The 18,685-nt window shown below is 45.0% G+C and overlaps 3 protein-coding genes and 1 long non-coding RNA gene across 6 annotated transcripts in view; 2 read left to right on the forward strand and 2 right to left on the reverse strand.

Annotated features, from left to right (window-relative positions):
• The window catches only part of LOC308065489, a 10,098-nt gene extending 5,913 nt beyond the window's left edge, over nt 1–4,185 (forward strand). The window contains exon 2 of the long non-coding RNA XR_013928795.1: nt 2,262–4,185. This is a non-coding gene — a long non-coding RNA (uncharacterized lncRNA). The remainder of the gene's footprint in view (nt 1–2,261) is intronic.
• The window catches only part of LOC308065476 (tubulin alpha-8 chain-like), a 25,514-nt gene extending 20,380 nt beyond the window's left edge, over nt 1–5,134 (reverse strand). For both annotated transcript variants that reach the window (XM_080391505.1, XM_080391507.1), the window contains exon 1: nt 5,057–5,134. In XM_080391505.1, the coding sequence (XP_080247631.1) occupies nt 5,057–5,086 (30 nt within the window). In that variant the 5' untranslated portion in view covers nt 5,087–5,134. The remainder of the gene's footprint in view (nt 1–5,056) is intronic.
• Nucleotides 3,019–9,292, reverse strand: PEX26 (peroxisomal biogenesis factor 26). Of its 2 annotated transcripts, XR_013928793.1 has the most exons (6): nt 8,988–9,292; nt 8,197–8,337; nt 7,506–7,819; nt 6,666–6,812; nt 5,676–5,907; nt 3,019–4,306 (listed from the first exon to the last, which is right to left on the reverse strand). XR_013928793.1 is itself a non-coding variant. In XM_080391520.1 (5 exons), the coding sequence occupies exons 1-5, from the start codon at nt 9,152–9,154 to the stop codon at nt 5,804–5,806; spliced, it is 873 nt and encodes a 290-aa protein (XP_080247646.1). In that variant the 5' UTR covers nt 9,155–9,292; the 3' UTR covers nt 3,019–5,803. The 2 variants fall into 2 exon arrangements, 1 of the variants encoding a protein (XP_080247646.1); XM_080391520.1 differs by having other exon boundaries at nt 3,019–5,907.
• Nucleotides 9,293–10,005: 713 nt separating this feature from the next.
• Nucleotides 10,006–18,685, forward strand: part of MICAL3 (microtubule associated monooxygenase, calponin and LIM domain containing 3) — a 186,173-nt gene continuing 177,493 nt past the window's right edge. Inside the window, exon 1 of the mRNA XM_080391492.1 lies at nt 10,006–10,881. The gene's annotated coding sequence lies outside the window, so the exon portion shown is untranslated. The remainder of the gene's footprint in view (nt 10,882–18,685) is intronic.

An 18,685-nucleotide genomic window follows, 5' to 3' on the forward strand; every position in this document is an offset into this window, starting at 1 on the left:
AGGGCAAGAGAAGGACTGAGCCCTTTTGAAATTCTGTATGGACGCCCCTATGGAATACAAAAGGGGACATCAATGCAAATTGGGGACGAAATTATGACTTCCTATATGGTGGCATTGAGCAAACAGCTCAATAAAATTGGAAAACATGTAATTGGGACCCGAGGAAGGGGTCTGGATGGGCCTGTACATGATATTCAACCTGGAAATTATGTATATGTAAAGTCTCTTGCAGAAAAAACCTTGAAACCACAGTGGGAAGGACCATACCAAGTACTCCTCACCTCCTTCACAGCAATCAAAATTAAAGAACAGAATTCCTGGATTCATCATACCCGTGTGAAGAAGTCGCCACAAAAGCTTTGGACATCAGAAATTCAAGGGCCATTAAAGCTCAAGCTAAAAAGATAGGATGTGGGTTAAATTTAACATGATTCTGATAATTTTACAGGTGATAGACACAGCGGCCTGGCGAGAGAACTGGTATGTACAGGCGATTCAAAACATCACCAAAATTTTAAATAAAACAGATTGCTGGATCTGTACCCAAATACCAAGACATGCTGGTTATGAGATACCGTTAATAGGCATCCCACTGCCAGTTTCCCTAATGAACCGCCAAGACGGCTCCTTTTGGGGAAATACAATCTGGAGCACAGACCCTCAGGTTAAGTAGAGACAGGGACTAAAAATAACTGTTGAAGAGACCAGCATATTAGGGGATAACTGCCTGGTAAGTTCGGGAAAAGGGCTGTTTATGGGAGAACACCTAAATTGTAACAGAAGTCGTACATTAAATATGACAGGTAGAGATTTGGGATTTTTGAAATTGAACTATACCGGTCTCCCGACCCCACAAGGGACAGGGTGGTATTGGTTGTGTGGCACAACGGCTCATAAAGTCTTGCCCATAGGATGGCGAGGAGCATGCACTCTGGGAGGTCTGGTCCCCAATATTACTATCATTGACAGGTTAATACAACCCCCCATAAGGAAAAAACGAAACGTTGTAAATAACCCCCTCATAAACAGACCAACGAGTTTCCACAGTTTTGCGCGATGGTTCATTCCGTTTTTAGGGGTTAGTGAGTTGGAAAAGGCAATAATAAACATCTCAGCTGTAATAGAAACAGTGGAAAATAGAACAGTTGATGCCCTCCTGGCACTCCAGGAGGAAGTTACTGACTTATCGAAAATAGTATCACAGAATCGTATGGCCTTAGATTTGCTATTAGCCTTTCAAGGAGGGGTATGCACTGTGATCAATGTAGATTGTTGCATGTATGCAGATCAGAGCGGGCGAATCACCGAGGACCTCCAAGAAATAAGGAAACAAGTAAATATTCTACATAAAGTGACACAAGACAACACTTCTTGGAGTTTTTTTGAATTATAGGAGAAATTGACATCCTGGCTGCCCAATCTAACATGGTTAAAACAATTATTTGTAATGATCATTGTAATTGTCTTTCTATTTTTAATTATTAGTATAGCTGTCCGTTGTGGATTTTGGTGTTTTAAGGGAACTGAAAATTCCTATAGCGAATAGAAGAGAAATCAACTGCGACAAAAATTAGAATCTAATCAATACTTCGAGTCTGAGTAAAAGAATTTACTAATTTCTTTGAAAAGGGGGGACTGAGAGAGGGGGGGTGGGTAAGAGATAGGGTAGAGTTTAACAATTGTAATAGTCTGTTTAGCTGTTTAGGGTAAAAATTGCAAAATTTAAGCTGTTTGCCAAATCTTACACGGTTTGCTTGGGTACTGTGATAAGGTGTACGGGAGTAAAGGGCTTCATGACCATATAAGTCCAGCTTTATGACCATATAAGTCCAAAGAAAGATTACAACCTTGCAAGAACAAGCCAAAGCTGGTTCTGCGGTTTGGACAAAGAGCAGGACGTTACTGAGCCTGCGCCAGATGTGGGGGTCACGAGGAAGACTCACCTGCCTTCATCCTCAGGACCCCTGACGACCACCACCAGGGGACACTGCGCAAACTCAGTCGGGAGAGAGATATGGAAATGACTTGCAGAACTAATTTTAATACAAAGCGGGGATAGGTAATGCATATGTATAAGCGTATTACATCATATTATGAATATGTAATGAGTTGTCTTATAAAAACAGAGCAAGTTTTCGTATCAGGCGCACACGGTTTTGGCGGGACTACTCCCCCGTGCTGCCCAGCGCTGAATAAACATACCTACTTTACAATCTTACAGATTGTGGAGTCTGCTTTCCGCACGTCACATTCACCTACAGAGAGGACCCAGCCCTCAAGTCTGCTCTTAAGCCAGTCTTCCCAGTTAATTCTGCAAGCTAAACCTTGGGCATTTTTTTAAAAAAGAAAATTTATAACTGGTATTACTAACCAGAATTTTAACACATATGGAGTGTCTTTACAAATAACAGGTTTCCTTTCTTAAAACTGACAACTGATGAATATGCTACTGGTAACTCATTTAAAAGTTCATTAACCATTTCAAAATTTCTTAATTTACACATTCAAAAGGTGACATCATTTTAAAATGGTGTCTTTTTGACAAAGGTGACTGTAGATGAATCGTGGACATGGAATTAACTTGCCTAAATTCCACTGACTGAAATGAGTTGGGAACAGGTTGAACAGCAAGGAATTCCACTTGACTATCCGATCACCTGTAGACAAGGTACACAGGATTATCTTCTTGCCTCCTGGTGCTAAGACACCAAACCTCATCTTTCTGCCAGCCATTCCTTATTTTTGTGACCACTGTTCATCTGATAATAAACAACTGTTCAGCCTTTCAGCTGCTTACAATATGGGCCAATACAATACATCTTGCTTGCATCTAGCAAGAAGATGGCAAAACGAGAAAGCAGAACTATAATTTGCTCTTATACCTGGAGTTACTAGCAGAGAGTTCACATACACACAGCATACATGCACATTCTCTCCAACAGGGCTTAAACAGTACAGTCCCCATGACTATGTCTTTTCCCTCAATGATATAATGAGAGTGCAGATTAAAAACACAGCTAAAGATAAATAGTAAGTACTTTATTCTTGGCATTACTGGTTTTGGTCATCTCAAGGTACACAGAGACACATATCTAAAAAACAAAACAAAAAAAGCTGGATCTTTCACAGAAAGTAATTAGCACTCCCTGAACTCCTAAGAAAATGCAGACCTATACCCTACCAACATAATCAGTTGATTAGATCTCGTCAGATTCACACTAAGTCCTCTACTTCTTTTAAATATGCCTGTACAATGAAGACATACAGTGAAACATTTCCGGAAATTATTTGAAAACTGGAGTATCAATACTTTAAAGGCAAAAGTTCTCTTACACTTAATCACAGCACAAATAAGCAACTCTACAGAGCGGTAAATCAGCAGTGACTTTATTGTAAATATTAAATACTGCAGTTTCAGTATTAATTGCAAAAAGACCTGACAGCTTGTTTCTGCCTTCTTGCCCTCTCATGATGTATTAAATACAATACAAATGCTAAATCAGTAGTACTCAAAAAAAGTGGGAGGTTACCAACCTACACTTAAAATCAAATTGAATGTCAAAGTCCTGGTAAATGAATGACCATGACATACAGCATTCTAAACACAATGTATGGCTGGCTCAGACCACTGGTCCCAACCTCCAAAATAGCATCTCTGCCACCTAACAAAAAATGGGAATAGAAAACTAGAACAAAAAATGGTTGTTGCCTAAACAGTCAATTTGGTGAGAATTTGGCCTGTCGTCGCTGAATTTTGCTATGTCATTAACTGGCTTACAAAGATCTTAAAGTGAGGCCTTGCAAAGCAGGGGGGCAGTAAACACAACTTAGTAATTTTTTTGAAAGAGCTCAACTCCAGACAGAGCTCCTGTGTTTTATTCTACCTGGTTTCCATCAACTGTTGGTTGCAGAGTTGCAACTACACTTGTAGTTGGATTACAAGAATATCAAGAGCACCCCTTCCCTATGTGCGCAGAGTATGTAAGAAGTAACTTTTAAATAAAAGCATTATGTGCTACTTCTCCTGGGGCAAAGTCCTAGCAGAGACAAAAACTTGGGAAAGGATACAGGACTGTTTTGGGTTTTACTCTTGAGACAACCAGGCAAGGTCATTACTGCACTCATGAATGACCTGCTCCGGTTTATCTGACACTAATACTGGGAGTGTTTCTCTATTGGGATAATTTCAGAAGAAATAGACACAGAATTATTTTTAACAGTGAAGATGCAGGCTGTTTTCGAAGTGTCCTGGTAGACAGCAAAGCAACAGATTGCACACAGTTTGAAGGCACAGGCAGGCTGCTACCTGTGTGAAAAAAACAGAAATAGCCACCATATCAGTGTATGACTACTGCTACAGACAAAGTAACAACCTGAAGGGGACTACTGTTCAAGACATCACACTGGCATCTACACTGGCTACTTTTCACAGGTTTGGTGTGTTGGATAGAATTTGCCCACCAAATGCTACTTTGTTCACCATTTTGTAGTTTGGGCCAACGTCAGTCAGCCTGCATCCTTTTGGCACAGATGCTGGGCTACTTGTTTGCCACAAAGGCTCCTTGCCTTTAACTTGTCCTTTCCAGCACCCAGCAGTTTGCTCCAGTTTAAGTAGGTCAGAGCTCTCTCCTTTGGAATTTACTCTTTGTCAACTGATGATAGGTGGATAGATGTAGAAGAAATTAATGTACTACCCCAAACCTCCCATTTTTGCCCCTGGTGGTTGGAAATGGAGTCAGTCTGGTGACAGTTCTTTAGCAAAGATATTAATTTTCTTGCCACAGATCTGGGGAAAGTTTTGGGATCTCAGAAGAGTATCTCTTTCTACTTATTAACTAACTTCGGTCCTGAACAATAAGCATTGCTAGATGGCTCCATGTAACCCAGGACTTTAGATACTGGGGCAGGGGGGACAATTCTAGATATATAGAGACTTTTTGACATCTACGTGAACAAAGCAAGAGGTAGGGAAAGAGTAAAACAATGCAACAACTTCAGCTGTTCAACTGGACAATAATATAGAATCTAGTTTTAAAAAATGTATCTATTTCCTTACCACCACATGCTTCAAAGAATTACTATGCATCAGACAAGCACAAAGTGCTGTAATTTACATATAAGAAGAGTAGGTGCAGCACAATAGTCTTTGTGGCCAACCACCTTGGCTTTCTGGCTTAAATATGACTAAAATCAGGAATGCCTGTATAAGGAGGCATCAGTCACAAGAGAAACCACAGCCTTCAAAGTGGAATAGGCTTCACCTTCCCGTGTTTTAGTTTCACATGCTTGTTCTAAACCCTATGCCACAGGAACTGAGCTTTTCAGATGTCTTCAGGGAAAACAGAATATTCCGCTAATTATCGGTACTCTGTTGTCTTTTACAGTCATGCCTCCAGGAACACTTTCACTTGTTCAGAGAACTGCCCAGCATTTGCAAGGATGGAACCTTCTTCCATAGTTCATAACTGGCTACACAACCCTCACTCAACAGCTATATCCAAAGCAAAGCGTTTGAAAAGGAGGATTCTTATTCAGTTATAGATTATGGAAGGAGTGGGTTTACTCTGGTGTTGGACAGAATGGCGCTGTAGAGCCAAGCAAAGTGTCAGGAATACTCTGTGTGGTTTCAAAACTCATACGAAACCATTCCTTGTCTGAAGAAATGAAGGTATTACCACACAGGAGTTCACAGGTGGTCATCTCAATTAGGACATTGATTTCAACCATCCTTGAAAAGCCTGTTAACATCCTCAAGACAAGCTGACAATTTTACAGCAGCAGAGAAAAATGTATTCTGTGACACTCAGTCCTGAATTGGAGGCCTATGGATTGGAGAAAATACAGCTGCCCAAGCTTGTCGGAAGAGCTGGACCAGTTTGTAAATGAATGGCAGTGATGTGGGAGAAGCTGCAGAACAAAACAAAAAGAGAAGAGCCTTTCATTATGAAAGGTAAAACTAAGATACACTAAACATATTAAGAAAGAACTAATCCCAACTAGAGTTAATTGAAACCTACTTGTCTGTCTTCTTTCTTTGGTTCAGCACTTGGACCTTCACTCAGGGCACCGCTCCCATCCCTAGCAAATGACCTTCTGTGTTTTCCAAAAAACTATTTGCAGAATAGCTATGGAGCACCCAGCAGAAGGGGAAACACTCATCCCCTCCATGTCCCAGCTGCTACCACTACCTCATGGAACCAGCCCATTCTTCAGCGACAGGAGCAGCCATCGCTACTGACACCCCAGCATAAGCAGAGCAACTGTGCAACTACATTGCTGCCCTGGGCAACTTTCCACTCTCCTGACAGAACAGCCTTTTAGGCAATCACTCTTCCAGGAGACATTCACGTTCTAGCACCTCAAGTTGACTGAGGCTGAACCCGAGTCTAGGGCAGCTCAGCCTGCCTCTCACGGTCTGTACCTTGTCTATTGGAAAGAGCTAAGGACGGAATAACTTTTCAGAAAACTGGCTTTTGTAAAGCTACATTTTTCTACATGGATTGAAACTGGACGCATTTGAAACAAGCCTAATAGTAAGATGCTAGTCATCCGATTGGTGTCTCCCAAAGAAGAGACATTCACACAGACCAAATCAATTAAAAGCAAGTATTTTCTTCTCTGTAATCATAATGGAATTAAAAAAATTGGAAATATCAATACTGTACCTGGGTCTAATCTCACCACCACCAGGTACAGCAGAAAAGTAGCCAAGAGAACCTTTTTGTAAGGAAGTAAATAGAAGTGGCTTGACATGGACCGCAGCGCTCTACGTAGCAATGTCAACATGGTCAAAAGCTTTTGGGACAGAGCACCTACAATACAAGAACAGAAAGGCTGCCAGGGGAAAGTAAAGTGAAAAAAAGAAAAAAAGGAATCACATAGATACAGATAATAAGAAACTAAGATACTAAAGTAATACTGTTCTTAGTCTGATTGCATGAGAGTCGGGGTTTTTTATAATAGGGAACAGAAACAGTACAATATTGTAATAAATTCATTAAACCTTTTTTTTAGGCATCTACTTTAGTATAATGTGATCTTATACCACAGTAGCGCCAGCTTGTCTCCTGGGAGTTGATGTCAAGTGATTTATGGTTCTGGAGGGGAAGCAGTACTTTAAATGCTTGAAATAGATTGTTCTACGCAGGCTTGGCTGTAAATGGAGATTAAGCAGAAAGGACACAGAACCAACAAACTGTACCCTTAAAGGACTGCTAAGTATTTTTAGTTTCCCTTTTATACCTTACGAAAAACCAAAAAAACAAAACCACATTTATTCTGAAGTGCTTCTGAACCTGGAAAATTATTCTCATTTCTTGACATCAGCAGAAACTAAGTAAGTTTCGTAATTGTCAGCAAATGGATCACTAAGTCTTCCATTTCCTGCTGTGATAACACAACAGGACTTCCTTGTGGCTGGTTTGTAACGACAATATTCTTAATACTTGCTGCCCTTTGTTAGTAAGGGACCAACCTGGAGCACAAACATCAGAGGGAAAGCCTACCCAAAACAGTTTCTGTTGCCGCATCTTGCTGCTCTTCAGCAGCCAAGTGCATCTCCTCCCGTTGAGTCCACTGACATCGGCTTTCACAAATGGCCCCAAGAAATGCTAGCTGCTGGTCTCTGTCAAAAACATCACATCCACGTACAAGCTCTTCTGCCCCCTCAAAGCGACCAAGCGGAAGCAACACATGCAACAGATAGAGCTCCAGCAATGAACCGTACTCGGGGAGGCTCTTATTGGTTTGGTCTCTGAGCCAGCTACCGCCAGCCTCTAGCATCACCCGGGGTTCTTTCACTTTGCTGTACAACAGGATACTGAAAACCAAGAAAGAAATATTAGAAAACACTAACTCTGTGAAAGTTAAGATTGCTGACAGTTACTACACACAAGCAGCTATCATGAAGGCACGTATCAGGGTCCACACCTGAAGCACAGAGATTTCCGAGGCAGACAGTAGGTGTAGCCACTGATGTTACTTTCTCAGCATCACCCTTTTTGTATTTTATCACCATGAAGCAATCTGCAGGCATGCTCCAACATACACAAGTCAAGAACAGTCCTGTCCCAGGATCCACTTTCATCCTCACTCACACCACACAAAAGGAAAACATCACACAATATTCAAGTCTGGCCTGCTATTAAACCTAATGCAAGCCCTGTGTGTATGTGACAGTCACAGAGAGAAACTCACCAGAGCTCCAGGACTTTTGGAGGTAGATGTTCAGGGACGTGGTAATACTGTAGGACCCAAGACAGAACTTCTCTCCACCGGTTCATCTCAGCCAGCGCCTGAATCCCCACAACACAAAGGGAGCACTTCACTTCTGCAGAACTGGTAATGAAGAAACACCTAAATCAGTGCATCTTACAACCACATTTCCCCTTGTGTCCTTTTCAATATAGCCTGGGTACTCTGCAGTGCTCCAGCAGCTGCTTCCCCTCTCCTCACCCCCGATAAAAAGGCAAATTCACCCCCCCGAGAAGGTGCCCCGCGCCTGTGTCTCTGGGACGGGGGAAGGCTCCCAGGCACACCGCGCTTCCCTCAAACACGCCCGTTCCTTCATTCGAAACCTGCCGATGTGGCCAGGCCGTTATCAAACGGCAGCCAAAGCCAAGCCAGGTTCTGGACAGTTACTAACTCGCTTTTTACCAACACGCACTGCCCGCCATTAATTTATATAATTAAGAAAAAACTAAGCAAAGCCACAACAAGAACCATCGGTGCTACTGCCATTCATACAGATAATACTTATATTCGAACCTAAGAGGCCCCTAACTCCGCCAAAAAAAAAAAACCCAAACAGTCTGTTAAACCCCAAAGGCCCTCTATATTAAAAAAACAAACAAACAAAACAAAAAAAACAAAGCACAAGCAGGGCAGCCAGCGCCTGCGCTCAGACGCCAGCCCGACGCGGGTGCGACCCCCAGCCGCTTCCCAGCGCCGCCCCGGCCCCGCTCCGCACGCCCGGCGGCCGCTCGCACCTCTCGGGGCCGGGGCCGGTCCCGGGGCCCAGGCTGTCGCAGCCCGCCTCACACCTCTCCACGGCGGCGGCGAAGTCCCGGTGCAGCACCAGCAGGTCCGCCGCCTCCTCCAGCAGCGAGGCCGCCTGGGCCGAGACCGGGGGCCAGGCCACAGACTCGCTCCTCATGGCGGCGGGCGGGCTGCCGGGAGGGCTGACAGTGCCGCCGCCCTCCCCGCGCCCCACCGCCCGCCGCCCGCCCGGCTGCGGCTCCAGCGCCACCACCGCCCCCCGCGGGGCTCGGCTCCCCTCCCGCAGCAGCACGGCCTTCCCCGGCCCCGGAAGGCCGTGAGGGAGCCGCTACCCCGCCGCCCCCCGGCAGCGGAAGGGCCGCCCCGGCGGACATCTTCTCCCCGCCCCGCAGGCCGGCGGGACACGTAGTCTTGGCGGTGGTGTGAGGGAGCGGCGGCGACGCCTGCCGGCGTGAGGCGCGGGAAGGAGCGGCGGCTTCTCGGTGCGCTGGCGTCCCGGGGCCCGGGGCGGTGGCAGAGCCGACCCTGCGGGGATTAGTCGTTATAAGTGCGGTCTCGGTGGCCCTCCGAGAGGCTGCGACCGCCGGCTGTGGGGTCGCGACGCCTTCAGCTGTGCCGGGACAGGGGTCGGTGCCGGTCTCTGCCCAAACCCCATCGGTTTCCCGCTCACGCGGCTGCCAAGGGGAAACGGCCGAGCCAACGCCCGCCGCCTCGGCTGCCCCCGTCAGCAGGCGGGGCACAGCCCCGCGGCGGCCGCCGGCGCCAGGCCGGCCTCAGGCGCGTCGCTACCGAGCCACGGGCCCCGGGGGCGGCCGCTTCGGAGTCCGGCGGCACGGCTGCCGCCCCGCAGCTGTCCCCGCCGCGGCCTGGCAAGCGGGGGAGGCGGCTGGCAGGGGCAGCGGAGGGGCAGCGCAGCCCGGCCGGCGAGGCCCTGCGCCTCCTGCCCTGACTGCCCTGCCCGCCCCGCCCGCCGGGCCCCGCCGTCACCCCGCACCTGCCGTCACCCCACGCCCGCGCCAGGCCCTGATGTCACCCCGCACCTGCCGTCACCCCGCGCCCGCCGGGCCCTGCTGTCACCCCGCGGCGTTAAACACGTTGCGCTGTTAAAGGAACTGGAGCGTAGTAACAGCGTCTCCATCGGTACCCTGCAGGCAACGATTCACATTCTTCTTCAGTTGTTACTGAAAAACAATAGGGAGTCTTGGTTACAAGATAATTATAGCAGTCAGTGTAAACCCTCTTCAAAAATTAATCTCTACAGGAGAGGCAGGACTTATTTATTTCGTAATGCTGACCCCCTACTACGATTATTTAATTAAAAAAACAAAACAAAATAGGCTATTGCAGAATGTGTTCAGCAGTGAAACACAGCTGTTAAAGCGGAGTTTCTATGACATGTCAGTGTTGGAAGCAGGGAAGAAAGCGTGGAGAGCACAAGCAAAAACTTGATCAGAACTCTCTGGTTTTTGAGTAGCTCTTCCCGGGTGGTGGTACTCTGCACGGTGGCCGCAGGAGTAGGCTGCAGTGGTGCACCCAAGGGGTTTGCACGCTCTGCCATTAACTGCGGAGGATTCAGGCTGGTTAAGGCGAATCTACAGCACAGAAACTTTGCAAAAGGAAGGGCCCTGCAGCTGAACAAAGGTGGAGGTAAAGGCGTTTCAGTCTTCTGTTTCGGTTGCTTGGCACTTACAATTTGGAAAACAACATTCCTTTTTGGGAACTACAAGTCCCAAAGTGCACTGTGGGAAGAACATGCTTTGTACCAGCTAGTGCCCTGCACAAATTCCCAAATATGGGTAAGGAATCAATTTTGAAAAAGACTCACACTGGCTGGATACTCCACACTGAGACTCAGAAAGGGAGTGAGACAGCATCAAAACCAAGGTAAGTTTGCGATACACAAGGATATTTTTCAAGATTTTTTTTTCGTGGGCAGCAGCCAAGAATACTCTGTCCCTTAGCAGGGCACACTATTGCATTGGTGGTGTTGCAATTGCATGCTGCGGTGATGGAGATGACTTTTGAAACGGGACTGTTGTTTCAGGTGGGGAAGTGAGCAGCAGGAGCAGCTGCGCTGCAGAGTGAGTCAGATCCTGTTTCCCTGCAGATGCTCCTTATTAATAAAGACCTATGGAAGGATCTGTGAGGGCGACACTTGTGCAGTTATGTTAGAGGCAGGGAAGGGTCAGGGAGAGGTAGGAGCTGCTCCAAACAGAAGATCTGTATGAGTTGCAATGTGGTTGTTTAAAAAGCCAAGGTGGAACGAGCAGCCTTGTAATAACAATAAATATAGGTAAAATTAATTTCTTTGCAAGGCATGGTAGAATGTTTTTGTACTTCACCTCTCTTCCTGGAGGGGACAGTGTGGTGCCTTGAAGACTAAACCTCTTGCAGCTCTCTGACCTGCAAATAATAGTCACTCAGTAACAGGATTGTTTAACTTCAGGCCAGGAACAATTACCTATTTTACTGGCAACTCATTAGCATGCAAAATGAAATAATTCCAAAATAGAATCATCTTAGTGGAGATGACAGATGCTCTAGGTCTGAACTTGGACACATGCAAAGCCTCAGAGTTTGACCTGATTATGGGCAGCATCAGCTCCTGCCTCCGTTTCTCTCTCCGGCAGTTGGGCATATTCCTTGTGCAGCTCAGATGCAGCTCGTGGACTCTCTTCTGCCAAGTGATGTCAGGCGCAGCTGGTCAGCCTGATCCGTCATCCCAGCACCCTCCTCCTACTATGTAGGGTCATGAAGCAGCACAGTCGGCATGGCATGGCACAGTGCTGTGAATGTAGGAGGTGCAGTCCAGCCCTGGAGAGAAGCCTGAAGCCACTTGGGGTGGTGAACCAAACCGTCACATGGACACTCATTGCCAAATAAGAATGATGCTGGTTTTCCATCTTTCCTTAAATGTGAACAGTTTAAACTGTGTTTTAAGCTGAAATAGTCACTCTTGTACCTGAATTAGCTTACATAGCAGGGCTACGCTGTTATGGAAACACTGGACGAAACTGGCATATTTGCCCATGCTCCTGCATAACAATTCCTAACAACCAGAAAAGCTAAAGTCAAGCAAACTTGCTGTCAGTGACAGGTAGTAAGAGGCAGCATCACAGTGCATTTTGTGTGCTGTGTTGGGATCTTGATGCTCCTCACCTTCTATCTGAAAGAAAGGATTTTTTTTCCTACAGACATCCTGATTTTGTATAGAAAAGTGAGTTTCAGAGGGGCCTTGTTTGTGTCTGCATCAGCTGTGGATTCACAGATTCCTCTCCTCCCTCTCTTGCCAGGCAGTTCGAGGAGAGTTAAGAATTACAGGCACCTGCAACAAGGCCTCCTGAGGTAAATCGCCTCAAGTATTAATCCAGATCTGACCAGCACACGGTCACTGGCAAACAGCCTTTTCTGTGGTCTCTTCTGTGTCAGTAGGCTGTTAGTATGAGATTAGCAGCATTAGAGAGACTTTGAGATAGAAACAATGAGGCCCTATGATTTGATTTGAAGAGAAAGAAACCCTCTTACATCCATATAAAAACAAACAGAAAAACTGGAAATTATAAAAGGCATTATAAACACAGCTGAGGAAAGGACAGTTTCTTGGAAAGATTTGGAGCTTTGTAGTACATCATAGCTTATCAGCAACTCTTTAATAAAGCAATGAGGTCTATGGAGACTGCAGGTCCCAGCATGCAGCAGTCTGTCCTTATCACCATGTGCCGTTGTTTGGGTCTGGTGAGACCATGACATGCTGGAATCTGTAATTTGCTTGTAATTTCCATCAACAGTACATCCCTATTAAATAGGAAGATAGCTGGCTGCAGATCCTTTCAATTACCCCAGATTCAGGGCTCCCCTAGCTTCTGGCAGCCGGTTGTCAGAGCCCTCAATCGGGTGAAGGTGAACGCTTTCCGGCTGTGCATTGAACAGATGGGCAATGGTGATGCTCTGCTTTCTTATCTTACCAAGCATCGTGGCACAGAATCAAACCTATTTTGTTGTTTCAAAAATAGAACTAGTAGGAGGTGACACCTGATTCTGAGACCACCTGCTGATGTTCCTAGTTACCATATTTAAAAGCAGTCACCTCTTATTCTGGCCACACAAAAACCTGTATAAACAAGAGGCAAGGATGGTAGAAGGCAGAAAAGACAACTACAGGGGTAGTCACAGCCACAATCCAACTGGGGGATATCACATAACATAAAAATCTGAGCAAATCCCTGTTTTAACCTTCATCACAGATGCACAAACACTGTGTAAAGTGTAAATTCTGGAAACTGGGAAACTGGAAACACAGAGTTGTTTTCACAACTCGTCCAAACTTGAGTTTTACTCAGATAATGGCAAAAGCTTTCCAAAACAAAGGGTGATTTGAAGTTGTTTAAGCCTCTTTCTTTGCTCCATGTCAAACAAAATACCAGCCTTGGCAAGGCAGCAGTCAAAGAATAACATCTGTTATTTTTTATTTCATTGTTACTGTTATAATAGTAATAATTAGTGCTGGGTGGGGCATTTCATAGCTTTAAGGTGACCAATTTGGTTAAAGGCTTAAGGCATCTTCTTTTCTGCAACCAGTTATTATCTGTGAGAAAATACTAAAGCCTGTCATCACTGAAGGTCAATTAAATCCTGTTTGCCTAGCACAGCATCTCTTTGCTCACTGCATTAGAGTCGCAAGCCCTTCTGATGGTTAATACCACTTCTCAGAGCTCCACCTGCCAAAATCAGTTGTCATCCATTAATCTCCACCTTTCCTCTTTTTCAAAACGAAACCTTGTGCTCTCATAGTTGGGACAAGTGCTTGACAGCATGAATCCTGAAAGTATTTGTACTATAAGACAAATGAGGTGATTTGAGAAAATGTTTCTTTTCATTTTTAACCTAGCTTCCTAACTTCTCAATACTACTTTTTTCAGTGTTTGTCTGACATCTGTCCCTCATTTTGAATGCATGTTTACTGCGATCTCCTGTTAATTATCGCTACAAATAGGTGATGCGTGTTCTACATCTTGAGTTGGAAACTGCAGAAAATACTACAGAAGTTAAATTCTTTCGCATCTCAGACTGCTGGTGCTGGCTCTTATCTAGCCAGGTCTTGCAATGCTCTCAAAAGCTGTGGTGAGAGGCTGTTTTAGGAAAGCCAGGAGTGCCGCTGAGTTATGTGGTTGCAGCGCCTGAGCCTTGGGAGAAGACCTGCTGGGAAGGGGTTGTTCACTGATGCAACCTTTGTGTCTTGTGTTTCATGGTAAGCATACCCCCTTGTGGCCCTCTGGCAGGTGGACTGGCAGGCAGGACTCTCTTGCTTGTCATTTTGCTCGCAAACTTGATACAGTAATTAAGACGCTATTGCTTTTTTTATTAGTTTGCCTCTGAACATTTTTAGGTAGTCAATGAAAGTGCTGCACCTCTCTTTTGGGGTGGATTTCTCCCCTCCTTTTGAAGATCTGTGTACTGTTTTAGGGTCTTATTGGTTTGAGAGGTATGCTTACAGTTTGTGTAAAATTAATGTCTTGAGCAGTGTGTGCCCCCATTTCTCCAACAAGCTGATGTTCTCTTTCCCTCTGTTCCTCCCTTACTTGCTGCTCCTTCTCGTCTTTCTCAGCAATACCAGATGCAGGCAAAGGTAGGATTAGATGTCTAATTAGTTTATGTAGCCTTAGACATACATGTTTACTTCCTGGCACTGGGGGAAGGGCAGCCCGTGAGAAGTCTAACCCTTGTCTCTTGGTGAAGTTTTCAGCTTTAAGAGCAGCCTGAGCCTGGGCAGGCTGAACAGGGAGGCCAAAATTTTCTAGACGTGTTTTCATTCCAGATGCCTGTTCACAGATGAAGTTGAAAACCCAGTCTGTATTACCAAATCTGAAATAATTTCTCATTTAGGGTTAGTTCCAAAATGTTTTATTTCCAAAAAATGACTCAGTGTAGACAGCCTGAAAGAACTTGCTTGAAACATTACGGAAAAGCTAATAAACTGTAATTAATGTCTCTTGGAACGCTATTGTAGATCAGGGAAGTTGTATTTTAAGTATTTTTAATTTATCAAAGGTTTATCAAAGAACTTTAAGCTGTAACTCTCCCGTCTCCCACTGCAGTCATCCTTCAGCAGATGTAACCAGGGCAATTCAGCATGGCATTCCCACAGTGACTTACTTTCACCCCGGATCAACACTGGCTCATCTGGAGAGCAGTAACGCAACGGCTGGTGTTACAGCTTGGCAGCCACTTTGCTGCGAAGCCAGTGGCTGCTTTTAAACCACCACTGAGAAGGGGTTGGACCAAGTTGGCTTGTTGGCTTTGCACTGAAGTGCTCATGAAGTCTTTTCCATCATTTCCAGTAGGAAAATGACCTGGCAGTGGGGATGAGAGTGTTGGGGAGCAGAAAGAGCAGGGGAAAAGTCGTAGGCCAAGGGTGAGCCCAGGGCAGGCAGGGGCAGCATCCTCCCCGACCAGGGCAGGGTCACACCTGGAGGACCTGAGCAGGCTGAGCAGTGCCAGGCGCTGCCAACAGGTTTTATTAACTGCATCAGACAAGGCAAGGTGATGCATTAGGTTCAGGGTCCATCCCAGCAGTCCAGCCAGGAGCAGCAGGAGGCAGGACTAGGTCCAACATCCACCCAGGAAACAGAGACAAGGTTGCAGACCTGCACAGTTACAATGTAGCTCAGGACAGGCCTGGGTGCCCAGGATGGGGCTTAAACAGTGCCCCCCGACCCCCCCTCCAGAAGCACCAGGCAGAAGGTACAGGATGAGAGTCCCAGGTAAGGTTGGTCAGGGTGTTGAAGGTCTATTAGTGCCATTGGTGGTGGTCACTGCTGATGACTTTTACTTAAGCTGCTCCAGGTGTTTCTAAGACGATTAAAGAGCTATATAATTTTGTCATTTTTTTAAACAATTTGACTAGTTAATGGACTTGCACAAGTGTCCCAATTTTGCTAAAAACTAAAACTTTCCCAGATAGGCACATGACAAGCATTAAAATTATCTCAAGTCATCCTGGATGTAGAGTTTATTGACATTTTCTCCTATAAAATTTTTTTCTCCCTTTGAACATCATCTTCTCTTTTCATACAACAGAGATGATAATGTCATTGTCTTTCCTACCTGACAGAAGGCTTATTAGTTTTGTAATTGTAGTTGTATTTATGGAGTGTTCTGAGATATCTGGATGAAAAAAAATAGACTCGTGCAAGGCAAAGGAGCAAGAGTACACTGCAGCTGTTACACACTAGCAAAATTACTCAAGAGTAAAGTGATGGGAAGGAGATTCAGGTATGAACTTTTACCAGACCTTCAAGGATGGAAAATAGGGTTCTGCCAGAGACTGGGAACTTAACTTTTGCACTCAGAGATAGATAGCATTGGCCCTCGTGCTTCTTACTAAGTGTATTTGTGAGGAAGCACTAGAAGGGTAGTAGACAGAGGAAGATGGGAGCTGCATGCTGGTGTGTCAGGCTGGCACTAGGAATACAATTAGGTCATGAGGGTGGAGGTCACTGAGGTCACATGAGGGAAGGTTAAGAGAAACAGAGGGATGATGGTAAGTTTGAAAGGGAGAATGGATGGACAGACATGACTGATGATAGCTCTGTCGATTAGAAACAAAACCTTTAAATCACTCAAATTTGTTATCTGTATTCAAGAACACTTGTCCATGCCAGGACTCAGCATCCCTCTTTCTGTGTCAAATTAAGCAGCAGTGAACATTCCCTATGCGCTGTGAGCTGGTGGAACAATAGGTCTATTCTGAGCTCCCCTTGCAAGACTGTCTCATTCCAAAAGGTGTGTTCACCAGGAGAAATTCAATACTAGAAAGATACTTGGATAATTTTAGGAAGTAGAATCAGTGCATGCTAAATCCCCAAAGGAGCTGACTCTTAAAATAGTATTAGCAGAGAAGCATGCTCTGTAAATCATTACCAAAAGTTAGGCTGAAAGCATTAAAACACTTTGCATAATATGCATATAGTTTCTGCCTTGATCCTCCAAGCCACTGTTGTTTATTTTCTTAAGCTTGTTCTGATCAAAGCTGGTTCTCTGGTCTTGCTATTCATGTGACAGTTGAAGATTCAGACTGGTCAGAAATAGGACAATCATGGGACTAAATCTCTAGAACTGCCTGAATCATAGGGTTAAAAGAGGACTGTGAAGTACTTAATAGGCTTCCTACACATTGCTCAGCAAGTTAGAGGTTAACAAAGGGCCTTTTTCTTTGAAAAGATAATTGAGGCTGAAAACAAGTCAACCATCCCACAGCTAAGCCGTAGAGATCATCAGTTCTTGGGAACAATAGCTGATGATGTTCGGGATTCAGTGAGTTAAGTGGTTAATCTATACAGAAAGCTGCATCCATAATGGAGTTTAAATGGAGGGTATCCACCCAGTTTGACCCCTAGAGAATTGCTTCCTGCTGTTATGCTGATGGATATGTCTATAAATATCATGGTAGCCATCAGCAGATAAAATCTCACAGAGCTGAAAAGCCTCTCCCTATTAAATGATACATTGATCTCCATTAAACAGCAGTAGCCTGGGTTAATGAGCCACAGAAACCAATCCCCCTGCTCTGGCAGAGTGGCTGTAGCTGAAGAGAAGGAAGGCCAGTATATAGTTTCCTCCTTGATTTGGTGGAAAAAAGTCAAAACTCTTTCTTCCTTCTACCCAATCTTCTCCACGGGGCTGTTCGTTACATTCTGTATTGGGCACTCAGGCAACATCTCATCAGCCTTTTGGTGCAATTTGTTCCAAATTTATCATTTGCTGTTTATACCCATCAGAGAAAGCCGTCAGTCAGGACAGTTAGAGCAAATCTGCATTTGCAGTTTTCTTTAGATAAAGCAGTACCTTCTGCCGTGGCAGAGAATGCACTGGCAGGTTTGTGTACCTTCTCCGGCACAGGTACTAATGGGTGGCAGGCAAACTATAGCAACCACTTCTGTTGATCCTCACCTTTTTCTGTCACTTTTGTGATTTTAGCAAAAAAGTGCTCACAGTCCTGCCTGTTTTGGTTTTTTTTTTTTCTTTAAAGACTAAAATCCTAAGGTTTTTAAGCTTATCATGTTATAATGCAAGGCCTGATGCACAGTTTTCTACTCTCAGAGCTGCTGGTGCTGCATACAGACTCCTATATTTGAATTCTCCATACTGCCTGTGTAATGCCTCCATGTCTGTACGTGCATACAGGTCTCAAGACAAGTAACCCACCTTTCTGGTGCTTTAACTAGCTCTCCTGGTATTTAGAGATGCTAGTCACAAATCAGTTAAACCATATGAAGTGGCTCTGATTTCTCTTGTATTTTGTGTATGTTTCTTTTCTGTGCTGTCCATTTGCTTCCCTTTGCTTTTCTTCCTCCATTTTTTTCTCTGGCTCCTTGCTCTTCAGTTGCTGGCTTACTGCAGATCGCATCCTTTCTCGGCACTGGGGACTGTGTCTGGCCGTTGTGCTGGGCAAACCCCTGGACATCATTGTGGAACTTACCTGGACAACTTGCAACAGATGTTTTGCATGGCGGCCCTGCCTGGCAACTGATGCTGTTAGCAGTTTTCTTCCAGAGTTAATAAGAGCCAAGACAAGAAGGATTAAAAGAAAGAAGGGCTTCCTAGTCCCTCCAAACCCATGCCCATAGCCGCTTGCAACACCAGGATACAGAAGGAAAGGGGATTGTGAGGGCAGAATGATTAGGGTACT

This window comes from Falco punctatus (genome assembly GCF_963210335.1).
Source record: "Falco punctatus genome assembly, chromosome: 6".
Taxonomy (NCBI): Eukaryota; Metazoa; Chordata; class Aves; order Falconiformes; family Falconidae; genus Falco; species Falco punctatus.

Coding starts and splice junctions, on each gene's coding strand:
- PEX26 (XM_080391520.1), bottom strand. CDS start 9,154: ATGAGGAGCGAGTCTGTGGCCTGGCCCCCGGTCTCGGCCCAGGCGGCC. Junction 8,338..8,987: donor ACCGGCCCCGGCCCCGAGAG/GTGCGAGCGGCC, acceptor CTTCATTACCAG/TTCTGCAGAAGTGAAGTGCT. Junction 6,813..7,505: donor GGCAACAGAAACTGTTTTGG/GTAGGCTTTCCC, acceptor CTTGTATTGTAG/GTGCTCTGTCCCAAAAGCTT.